We start from the raw sequence: 12,566 nt of genomic DNA on the forward strand, positions 1-12,566 counted from the left end.
TTAGATCAAATTAGGTAAGAAGTATAAAAATAAATATGTTCATTATATGCATTTATAACAAACTGCAGTCCTTCCTAGAAGGAACAGAATTATTAGATACTTATAAAGTACATATAATTTTATAGAAATATGTTTTACAATGTACATATGGAAAAACCATATTCTCTTTCATGTGACTATCTGCATACTGCTATGGATGGCCCTGCTATCCTTAAGCTGTGTCTTCAGCATGATATGAGTGAGATTGACATTCTGAAATGCACATGGCCAGTTTCTAAAATTATAATACTCTTGCATTAACTCTTCTTATGCCATTGTACACCATTGCTAAGAGGTAACTTTAAATCTATATCATCAATGCAAGACTACATAAAGGTTTGAAGAATATGCTCAGTTTGCTGATCACCAAAGAATGGCAACTTAGTCAATAGTTTCATCTCTAGCTAACACCTGAGCCAGTAGGATAATTACCTCTATTGAAGATGTATATATTTTTATTGACTAGAGCATTGATTTCTAAATTAAAATGAACTACAGAAATAAAAGGATAATACAAAATTACACATAAACTCAGATGTTTTATCTACTTCTAAATATGAGACCATTCTTTTGCTACACTATTCTGAATTTTATTCCTGATTTTTAAAAAAAGGGCATTAATCATAAAATTATGCTCTGAAACCAGAGCAGCCATGAACAACAAATGCTAACTGAAGTGCTTAATAACAATTACAAAGCAACTATTTCCTCTATCCTTGCTTCTTTGTTCTTGGCTATGTTTTCAGAAGTCTTTCTTCCAGATCCTAATCTTCCTCCAGATTCAAAGAAATTTATTAGTATCATAATAAAAATTGAGAAAAGAGAGAAATATTTCTTTAAACTCAATTTGGCCAGTGCTTCTTGGTTTAACTTGTAACAGACACTAAAGCATTGTCAAATCAAAAATAAAGATTTAGTGAGCTTCTCTTACTATCCCATCAAATTTGTTTTTGGCAGTATTTTCCTATGATGCAATATCACAAGCACCTCAATGGCATTTCTTAAGAATTATATGCAAGATAGATCAGATACCATCTGGTCCTTTTACTTTCAGTGCATTGACATTTCTACCTTTTTCCTAAACTGATCACTGTTTAATTGCAATTTGTGATGGTACAAAGTTTTATGTAATTTCTTGGTTTCCTTAAAGAATCACAACTTTCCTGAGACATCACGGGGCAGACCTTTCAAGATTCCTTTTTTGTAAACCCTTTTCACATGTCTTGGAACATGGAGACCAATCACCTATCTGCCATTGAGGACACGGCATATTGGCACAAGGTCGAATACTTTGTGGTTTAAGTTCTTTTGAGCACTCTGAAGCAAGCTGCCCATTGATGTCTTTGCATTCTACAGATCTTCTTTGCCAACCCATTCCACATGACTTGGAACATTCACCCCACTCTTCAATAACCCATTCAGAGAAAATAGGTATAGCATTGAAAGACTCCTTCTTTTTCTTCACAAAATAAGTATATTTGATTTTAGGTCTAAGGAAATTGCCCACAGTAAGAACCTGTATAGTTAGGGGTTCTTTTAGAGGGCTAAAACTGCGAATTCTTTCCATAGCTGCAGAAGAACCACTGTATCTCAAGAAACAACCTTTGTGATTAATGTCTTGCTCCAATGTGGAGAGTGTAAAATCACCATTAAGGATATAGGTACCATCAGCAGCTTTAATGGCAAGGAAACTTCCATTATTTCTGGAACCTCTTTGATTCCTTTGCTTTACTTCAATATTAGTTGCTCCAGCTGGAATAGTGACAATATCATGATAGCCAGGTCTATGGAAAGGAAAAATATAGATCTTAAGTCCATATGTGATCATATTATTGAGCCCACTAACAAGCACCCAGTATGGTTCACTTTGACGGAACTCAGAAAAATCAATGGAAATGTAGAAAGGATTTTTTTTTTAAAGCCTCAAATGAACTCATTGCTCTTTGGAAATAATATTGACAGAAGAATTCAAATTCCACTCTTGATACCTATTACCTTTAAAAAAAATTTAAACCCTTACTTTCTATCTTAGAATCATTATTTTATATCATTTCAAAGTCAGAAGGGTGTTAAGGGCTAGGCCAGTGATGGCGAACCTTTAAAAGACCACGTGCCACTGCCACTCATAAGACAGGGGAGGGAAGAAGCACTCCCATTGGGCTTCTGGGCAGAGGGGAGGGTGATGTGAGAAATGTCCTCAGGTGCAGTGGAAAGGGGGTGGGAAGCAGCTTGGCCAGAGCCCCTCTGGCTTTCTAGTAATGAACTGTGGTGGGCGATGGAGCACATGCCCACCAAGAGGGCTCTGCATGCCTTCTTTGGCATGAGGGGGCCAAGGTTTGCCACCACAGGTGTAGGAAGTGGGGGTTAAGTAACTTGCCCAGGTTCACAGAGCTAGGAATTGTCTGAGGTCATATTTGAACTCAGGACCTCTGACTTCAGGCCTGGCTCTATCTACTTAGCCACCTAACCACCCCTTTTAAGTCACTTAGCTTTTCTGGATTTTGATTTCCTCATCCTATTTCTAAACAAGGATTTTTATGTATAAATAAATAAAGTGTTTGGAATAGACGTCCTCTAGTGTCTCTTTAAGTCCCCCATCTATGATAATAAGAAAGGAAGAAAACATGTTTTCTCACTTACTTTGCATGAGTAATTGAGCCAGAGACTTTCTTACAAGTAGAGCCATTGCCTCCACAGATACCACATTTGTCAAATTTCTTTTTAGAATCTATTATACGATCACAGCCAGCTTTTACACATTGTCCTTGCACACAAACAGAGGTAGAATCTGGGCTACATGGAGTACCATCCACAACCTTGAACAAAAAATAAAAGTAGCAAAGCATTTTATTCAAAAAACAGTCTTACATTGTTACCATGTACACATAGGACAAAAAGCATGCTACCTTAATGAGGAAGTTTTCCCCATTAGCAGCTCTAATTTGCAAATGTTTTCATTGCCTGCAGTTCACTCTGCTAAAGAACTTAATGAGGTAAGCAATTGACAGGATTGTAATTTTTAACTATCAAATTATAGTTCTGCTTCAAGGGCAAAAAATTTAATTCATTTCTTGGCAACAACATTTCTAAATGAGGTCACATTATAAGAAAGAAAGCTTTGATTAACAGATAATGTGTCCTAAAAATAAGGATATTCAAATGCATATTCTTTTGTGCAATAAACTAAAGGTGCTATTCTTAGACTTAGTGAAAAAATATTAAAGACTATCAATAAAAAAAATAAGTGGTATCGTGATTACTATTCCCTAAAGGCTATACAATTTATAATTAAAATGCTATAATTTAAATCCTAAAAACTATTCTAAGTTGGATTTTAAAGTACATTTTTGTCCAGTATGTTTTAATGCACATAATTTATTAAAAACAACTAAAGAAATACCAAATGCATAAACTGAATAATAATTGAATTGAATAATTGAATAATAGTTGAATAAATAAGTTGAGTAAAATATAAAACCAAAAAACAGTCTGCTGCAATTCCATCCTGCCTCTTTCACTTTCTATCTGGACAAATCATTTAATCTCTTTTGGAGTAAAATAAGGGAGGTTAGAATAAATAGCTTTTCAACTCCTTTTCATCTCTAAGTCTGTGATCTTATAATCCACAGAGTAGAAAAAGAACACTGATTTCCAGGTAAATTTATATTTATCAGATAAATTAAAGAAAAAGGATCGTGGTATAATTATATGAAAAGCCAGTAGAAGAGCTTTTGGTTTTTAGATAAAAAGAAACAAACTAAATTACCTTGGGCTGTAATACGAAGAAATAACCAATGTTTTTAGCTTGACAAATAAGTTTACATCTGTCCTTTGGTGACACTCCAGCATATTTAGGTATCCATTCTACAACAGGTCCATTTCCAAAGGGAGCTTTAGAAAAATCATTATGGGCTTCACACTGTTCTTCTCTGAAGGTTTTCCCTGCAAAAAGAATTAATAAATGTTAGATCGCCATCTTTTAATCACTTTTAATTCTCTTTCACTTCAAACATTTGAACTTTGTGGCTACTTACCATCATTATCTGGACATTCCTCAATATTACATGACCTATATCGAACTCTTTTGCCTTCACAGTATTTTCCTCCATTCCTAGGGACTGGGTTGTCACATTCTCTAATTGTATACTGTACTCCTCCACCACAGGTCCTAGAACAGTCTCCCCAGGGTCCCCATGTTCCCCAGCTTCCATGAATAGGAGTCTAAAATGGAAAACAAATAAATCTATTTTGTACATATAATATTCAAGTACGGAAAGAAAACAATCAAAGGGACATTTCTGGGACAAAGCTAACAAATATTGCTAAGTCTTTATGATTAGCTTTACTTGAACTCACCTTTCTCAAATTCTAAGCCCTAATCTAGACCAATTGCCATGATCTTTTTTTAAATTTAATTTTCAAGATTTTTAATACCAATTTGATTTTTTAAATAGTGCTTTATAAATAACGGGACATACTATTACAATAGTTCAGCAGTAATACTCACAAAGAAATATTTATTGTCCGTTTTATTCACACATTTGCCATTGATACACCATTTTTCTTCTCCACAATTAGTGCCATCTGCCCAAGGGAAGTGTTTTGTTTGGCACACAAGTACTCCATCAGAAGTGCCAGTACACCACAAAGTTGTACATGTGCTAGCTGCATCTGGGCAGTGTTTGGAGTCATCACCAAATGTAAACTGGCACTGCCGGTTGGCATCATACAAGGTCCCTGGGAGGTCAGAGGGAAGCTGTATGGGTTTGGGGGGCTTATCCATTAAACATTCCCCTGTAAATCAAAAGAAATGACAAATCCCATTTAATAATAGTAAACATTTACTGAAATTGTTATAAAAAGTGGATTCTAAGCATTAAAAAAAAAAAACCCTTACCTTCCATCTTAGAATCAATAGTACATAATGGTTCCAAGACAGAAGAACAGCCAGGCAATGGAATTGACTTGCCTAGGGTCATATAACTAGGAAGTTTCTGAGACCAGACTTGAACCTAGGACCTCCCATCTCCAGGTTTGGCTCTCAATCCACTAGCCCAGTGGTTCCCAAACTTTTTTGACCTACTGCCCCCTTTCCGGAAAAAATATTACTTAGCGTCCCTCCGACCTCCCACCCCCTACCCCCGTCACATACTTTCACCACCCCTTACAGTTATTCACCGCCCCAAAATGCACCTGTGGCCATCACTGCCCTCCCTGGATCACTGCAGCACCCACCAGGGGGCGGTGGCACCCACTTTGGGAATCACTGCACTAGCCATTTAATGGCCCACATTTTTTTCATTTAGCAAAATAATGTATATAACATATTAGAAAGCATGCTGAACTTATTCATCAGTGGACCTAAATTCAAATTTTAACTATCATTTTAATAGTTGTGTGATGTTACATGAATCCTTTAACTTTGTTGAGCTTCAATTTTCCTATCAAATAATTAGTTGACAATAAGATGTTCACTTCTATTACCATAGGGTTATGAAAACCAAATGATATAATGCAAACAAAATGCTTTGTAAATCTTAAAACGATACATGAATTTCAGCTATAATGATGATTATGATGCATATAAAATGCTTTGTAAATTATAAAGCATTATACAAATTTCACTTTTAGGATAGGAACTGGACCTATGATTTTATCAACATAGGCAACCCCTGAGTGAGGAAACTTGAAAATCTCTACAAGTGAAGGCCAGAACCTTTTCTATAACTTATAAACAGAGAGTTGCCTGGAGGTTAAGAGACTTGCCCCAGCCATGTTGTCAGGTAGCTAGTTTATGAATCTGGTTCTTCTTGGTTTGGAGGTTGGCTGTCCATAAAGTATATTCTCTTAAAGCAATATCTGAATCTTAGTTTTTATGAGATAAAGCATATAAAAAGTGCTTTGAAAATTATAAAGCATTATATAAATGTTACAATATTATACAAATGTATAAAAGTTATTTTTTCACTGAGCTGCATCATAACAAACTTGGTAGAAATGGAGTCAAAAACCTATGGGCAAGGGGCAGCTGGGTAGCTCAGTGGAGTGAGAGTCAGGCCTAGAGACGGGAGGTCCTAGGTTCAAATCTGGCCTCAGCCACTTCCTAGCTGTGTGACCCTGGGCAAGGCACTTGACCCCCATTGCCCACCCTTACCAATCTTCCACCTATGAGACAATACACCGAAGTACAAGGGTTTAAAAAAAAAACAAAAAAAACAACCTATGGGCAAGTTGATCCTTAGGTAACTCTTAAAGACTTACTCATTAAATTATAGATGAGTTCTGATTTGTGTTGATGGAGAAAATTCCCACAATTAAAAAAACAAAGACCCATGATAGTGATGTACTTATTATTCCACCAAAAGACATTTCTTGAATTAAATTATTTGCACATACTTTTCAGTTATATTAGAATAATTACACAAGAATATATCTATATTTTACATGAAATTATTGTTATATTAATCTAGTTATAATGAATTATATTTATGTTAACATAATACATAATTATATGTAATTGTATTTCTTACTCAGATACAAAATCATATGAAAATAGAATAAAGCATAGTTTTTACCTTACTTTATTATTTTGTAATCAGAAAAATGAAATATTGTTTTAAAGAGAAAAATAAATCATTTTTTAAGCCATTAAAAAATAAACCATTTTTCTAAACCACTTTAAAAGACTTTAACTGGAAGCTTAAAAAGATACATTAGAATATAGTACTGATTCAGCACTTACCATGACCATTATCCAAAAATGATGTAATCATATAAGCACTACAGGGAGACCAAGGCTGGCTTCTATCCAAATTGGAAAGCATTGAGGTCATAATGTGGGAATCCCAATTTATACCATTGATACTGGCACACTGTTTTGCATCATCATGTGGCATATTAAACACATGACCTGAGAAACAAACCCAGATATACTGTTTAGTGCACATATTTTGTAATATCTATCACATAAACACATGTGTAATAATACTAGCTTCATTAGTGTGGTCTACAAAGACTACAGATGGCTTCTATTTTGTATTTAAGAGTGGGTGGAGTCTTGTGAAGTTGCTTAATTGCCATTTTATGAGAAGTTTGTGAAAAGACTAGGACTTTAACTCATTCTGGATTTTCCTGCCTCGTGGTTGAAGAGAGGCTGAGGGAGTTACAGAGAAAAAGAGAATGGAGAGAATTCCTTCCCTGAGAAAAATATTTTAACTGATCTTCAGAAAAGCCATCTTAAAAAAAAAGATTAAGAGAGGTCAGATGCACTCCTGAAAGAAGTGAATGCTGGTACTAGAAGGAAGGGGAAAGGTAACAGGTGTGTTAAGTGTTTACTATGTGCCATGCACTGTGACAAGCACTGAGGATACCAAAAGAAGTAAAGAATTATCCCTGCCCTCAAGGAGCTTTGAGGATGTGATTTTGAAGACTAGAAAGTCAGGAACCGGGCCAGGAATAAAGGCAGACCACCCTGAGCTCCTTCACAAAATGGAGGGGAGAGATGGGAGAGCAGAGAGATAGAAACAGGGAAACATGACCAAAGTTATGGAAAAAGAGCCTTCTCTATTTTACTTAATATGTAATATTTAATAAACTAAGGTGGGAGATCAGAGATAATTGAGAGAGGTGTTGTAATTTTAGTAACTTAAGAGGAAATACTTTCTCCTAATTTGTTTTAAAATCCATAGTGAAGATGAATAAGGAAAATGAGTTAGTAGCAGGTAGAATCACTCTTCCTATAGGTTAGGTGTGTATTGTATCCTAAAGCTCTGTTATACATGATCTTATTATTTGAAGTATTAACATTCCATAGAATTATTAGATTTTGTGACTTCAAACAATACTTTTAAGTGACTGTTTGCTAATGCAAAAGTATTTACATGTCAAGAATTTCAACAGTCTTATTTAAGAATCTAATTTTTAAAAAGGGCTCTTTTGATACTTTGAAGATATCTGCAAATTATAGTAGTATCAAACATATACACACATATATATAGTCAAATATGTGTATTTGTCTATCAGATTTAATTAGTCATTTGGACCTAAACCTTACTCTTAATTTTACTTACCTAACTCATGGGTCATTGTGAAAGCAGCTTGTAAACCATCATCTTCTATAATGGAACAACTTCGGTTTGGATCACACACTGTTCCAACATCAGCCATCCCAAGGGTATCACATGTCTGGGCACCACAAAGGTCCTAGGAAGAAGTAAAAGTAATTTCATTATTAATTCAGATAGAGAATTAACCTGGGAAGATCTTTAACAAGCTGGTTTTACTTAAGTATCACAGCAGAGATATTCATTGATATTTAAATAGCAGACTTTTCCTTGGCAGTTGGGAGGTAAAGTCCACACATGGCTAAGTTATTTAGAACCTTTCTCAATTATTTTTAAGTAGAATTACAAGACACAGGAAGTATCTGATTTAATATTTTGAAAAATTCTAAAGTAGATCATAGTAGGTGGGAGTTGGAAGATTTTTAAAAAGTGTGTCTTTTTTAAAAAAGTTTTATATCAAGTTAACATAGTTCTTCACTTCTTCCTCCCTCCCTCTGCCTCCTTACTTGTCTGGTGAAAAGAATTGCTGTATCATAATGTTCTGCATCTCTGTCACTAGGTGGATTGTGCTGTTTTTGCCAGCTGCAGAAGTTTCTCAGAGTAAGGGCAGCATTGGAGGTCACTTCAGGCCCCTTCTTTTCTTCATAGATGACCAAAATCTTCACTACCACCAGGCTAATTGAATTTCTAATACTGGGATGCTTGTACAACTTGGATGCAACAGAGAACAGAGTCAACAGGTAGTGCTTTAGACCATTGCCATGGTACTCTGCCATAGACTGATCTGCTACAAGCATAGTTTCCACATAGCGAGGGCTAGACACAAACCTTTTTTTCCTTGTGTTTCCAGTACCTGTATTAAAATAAGAAAAAGATTTGTACATAACACTAGTGAAGAAGTTACCTTGTAAGATTGTAGTCACTCAAATCAAACTTAAACACCAAAAAATATGCATCTCAACAAAAATTCTCCATATTTGCCTTTCATCAGAAGTATTCCTTTTAATCTTTGTTTTTAAAAAAATGACAAATGCTTCTGAGTGAAAATAGTACTTCCCTGTGCAGTGACTCCACAAACGGACCCACAAAATAGAACAGTACTCACAAAAGCCTACCTATTAAATCACCTTTGCTAATTCCTCTCATGAGCAACCCTTAACCAATAGGATTGCTCTGAGTCACTCTTTCACAGGACAGGAATCAATTCTTGAATGAGATCATTGAACTTTATGGGAAAGGTAGGGCACTAGAATTTTGAGGTTTTTTTTCAAAGGCCCATACTGGTGTAAATCCACAGACTGCATAGCTCCTCTTTAGCTGAGGGGTCTATAATATGTGACATTTGTGCCAAAGACAGCATATGAAATCACTCTACTTGTAGGCTATTATTTATTTATTTTTAACACACTAGGGAAACAAGTGCCTGACTAATGCAAAATTCCTAGTTAGAAAATCAACTTCAGATCCCTTCCCTGACTCAGTAGGAGCCTTAAATGTGACTGGTAGTTTTGTCACAAAGCTTCTAAGCTTTCCATCTGGGAGAGCTCTAGCCTTTCACTTTACATCTCTCTATTCAAATCTCTTTACCTTCTTGGAAAAAAAAAAGCATCAGTAAGGCAAACATACAAGTGAGGATGGTAAGGCCACTGACAAAATTCAGTAACCCTTTTTAATTGGAGCTCTTTTCAATGTCTTCCTATACCTGGCATTCTTTCGATGAAATAGAGGTTCTATTTAAGGAGATGAAGAAGCCACAATAAAAGTATACTAGCAAGCATAGACACCATGGAAACTGGGGAGGGGGGGGGGGGAGAGTTGGGTAAGGAAAAACCAAAAAAAAAAAAAAATGGAGCAGATCTATCAAGAAAAAAGAATGAACTGTTGCAGAAAAGTTGACAATAAACAAATTTAGCCCAAAGATTGGCATCCAAAAAGTGGAAAAAAGAAAGGAAGATAAAGCACTCAATAAAGGAGAAATTGTCAGTTGTTACTGAAAAGGAGTAGGAGGAAAGAAGAGTGAAGACAAAACTTGATCAAATGCACAAAAGGGAAACTTGCCCCAGGTAAGGAAGTGCCATACACTCCGCAATACAAATATATTTAATTAGGGGAAGGGAAAAACAACAACAACAACAACAAAACCACAAGGCTGCCGCTACATAGAGGGGCAAACATTCCTTGAAGACTAAATGGGGGAGGGGAGAGGAGAGGAAGTGGTACACACTTCCCTACATCGAAACCAATATATATATATGGGGTAAAGGGAAACAACATAAATGTAGTCGAGACAAAACTAAACATGGCAATAAGCAAAAAGGCACTGGAAAAAGAAAGACGGGAAGGAAAAAATCTAGGGGGTGGGGAGAGAAATCCCCGCCCTTCCTTCCTGCCACACTACTAAAGCAGGAAGGAGTTCAGGTTATGAAACTATCTCTATCTCTTCACCTCACTTTTCGTCCCAGGGGTGCCCCAAACATTAGCATCCCGAGATTATTACATTTTTCTCCCTGTGCACATTTCTGGGTTTAAAGTAGGTCTGAAGATACTACTTAGAAAATGGAACGGACTTCTTCTTTACCAATATTGGTCACAGATGTGTCTCTGTGTACAAGAATATGTGCTGAGGCCTATGAAGTGTTTCTACTTAACACATGCTGTATAGGCATGTGTGCACACAGTATCTATCTCGCCGGGCACCGTCCATAAAGTGGAAGTAAGGCGATAGAGAGGAAAAGGGAACATAGAGGGAGAGAGGAGGAAAAAAAAGAGTTCCACAGTCCAGGGTCCTATACCTACCTGTTAGAGGTCCTGGGCGTTGTTTCCGCTCCTCTGTCGGCTGCTTCTGCTCCTCTGCTGGTTCAGCCTCTCCTTGCTGGAAATTCTGGTCAAGTACTCCACACTTGGCGCCGCTTTGGCTCCTCAGCCTCCGGCTGAGGAGATGTAGTTGCTGCTGTAGCTGCGCCTCCTTTGGGGCAGAAAAAGAGGAGAAGCGGATTTCGTTGGTGGCAGGCGGCTGTATGAAATACTCTTCTCCTCGCAGGTAAAATGCCCCACGGATGCCAGCACAGAGACTGAGAGCCGCTGATGAATTGGGGTCTCCGTTCACGGTGCCAGAGTAGAAACAAAGCGACAGTTCGTTCGTGGGGATGAATGAATGCTCCTCCTCCTCCTCTTTAAGTTTGCTCCCCAAGTACTGGAGTGTGAAGCCCTGAGCAAGAAAGCTGCTGTCGGGGTGTAGCTCCAAGCTCAGGCGCTTCCCGAAGGCATCCAAGCGGTAGAGCTTTTTGCCTGGTTCTGGAGAATCCATCAGGACTGGGAGCACTAGTTCCTCGTCCTCTTCCACAGGGAGACAGTATACGCCTGGCATAGTCAGGAAAACCATTGCTACTACTACAAGAGAAGCTTCCATCAAAATTGGCAGGAACCTCTCCTTTTCCAGCGGCCACGCTACTGCCCCCATTCTCTGTCAGCTCTAGTGTGAAAGCTATATTTTCAATTAGGGAGTCTGAAAACCTTGACGTCTTTCTTTATTTTTTTTTAAACTATTACTTTTGGTAGTAATATCTGCAGTCACCTAAAGTTTACAGCAGAAAAAACATTTTTGCATTTACTAGAAACTGAGGGTAAGGAGCTGGTACACTGCTTGGCGCTTTACTTTCTCTGATGGCTGCTGAAACTGTTCTGTATGGTGATGATTGAAGAAATGTCTACGTCTCTTTTTCGGTGGGATTCTCCAGGCAGAAAGACGAGAGAGGGCAGGAACTGGGTAATCTCCCCGTACTCCGTTAAGCTTCTGGTACTCAGCGATGTCTGTTGCGGCCTCGTGCCTGGTTTTTTTCTTTGGGATGATTAAAGAATGCTGAAGCAAGAAGAAGCAAGAGAAGCAAGGTCCTCGCTTTGGCCTTGCTTGGCTCAGCCTCTCGGAGGCTTTGCAGTGGGAGTGCAGAAACCTGGCAGCCCGGTCTCTATTTTATAATGTTTTGTCCCCAGAGCCCCCACCCCTCCTTACGGGAGCGCCGCCCCCCCTTTTTTTCAATGTGCCTGTGAGCTAAGTTCATACGTAACTTCGCTCTTGCAGCCCCAGCAGCCTCAGGCTGAGCAGGCAGAGGACTGGGGGAATAACGGTGGGGGTAGGGGTGCGAGACTGAACCTGGCTCTGGGCCATTTCTTCGTTAGTCACCAACTGAAGGGGCGTTGTTGTGGATGATTTTTGTCTTAGTAGCTGCTTTGGTGGCAGAAAGTTCCCCCTCTATCAACACCCTTCCCCCCTACTTCACAAAAGAAAAGCCCAACAACTATTCTTCTAACCAACAAACTCCAGCCTCCCGAAATTCTGTATCTCAAAAAGGAGTAGTGTAATGTGTAGGAGGAGGGATAGTCTAGAATTATTTATAACTACCTCTTCTTGGGAAACACCTCCTTTTAAGCCCATCTTGGCCTCTGGATGAATCAACCACCCCGACT

At 37.8% G+C, this 12,566-nt stretch overlaps 1 protein-coding gene across 1 annotated transcript; it reads right to left on the reverse strand.

Moving 5' to 3' along the window:
* Nucleotides 1-1,001: 1,001 nt before the first annotated feature.
* Nucleotides 1,002-11,952, reverse strand: ADAMTS1 (ADAM metallopeptidase with thrombospondin type 1 motif 1). Its single transcript, XM_044666898.1, is given in 10 exon segments — nucleotides 1,002-1,216; nucleotides 1,219-1,823; nucleotides 2,680-2,855; nucleotides 3,806-3,981; nucleotides 4,074-4,260; nucleotides 4,547-4,833; nucleotides 6,782-6,949; nucleotides 8,109-8,241; nucleotides 8,609-8,955; nucleotides 10,899-11,952. Coding segments are annotated over 10 exon segments (2,826 nt in total). The 5' UTR covers nucleotides 11,563-11,952; the 3' UTR covers nucleotides 1,002-1,133.
* Nucleotides 11,953-12,566: the final 614 nt, after the last annotated feature.

The sequence above is a fragment of the Gracilinanus agilis genome, chromosome 3 (assembly GCF_016433145.1).
Source record: "Gracilinanus agilis isolate LMUSP501 chromosome 3, AgileGrace, whole genome shotgun sequence".
NCBI lineage: Eukaryota > Metazoa > Chordata > Mammalia > Didelphimorphia > Didelphidae > Gracilinanus > Gracilinanus agilis.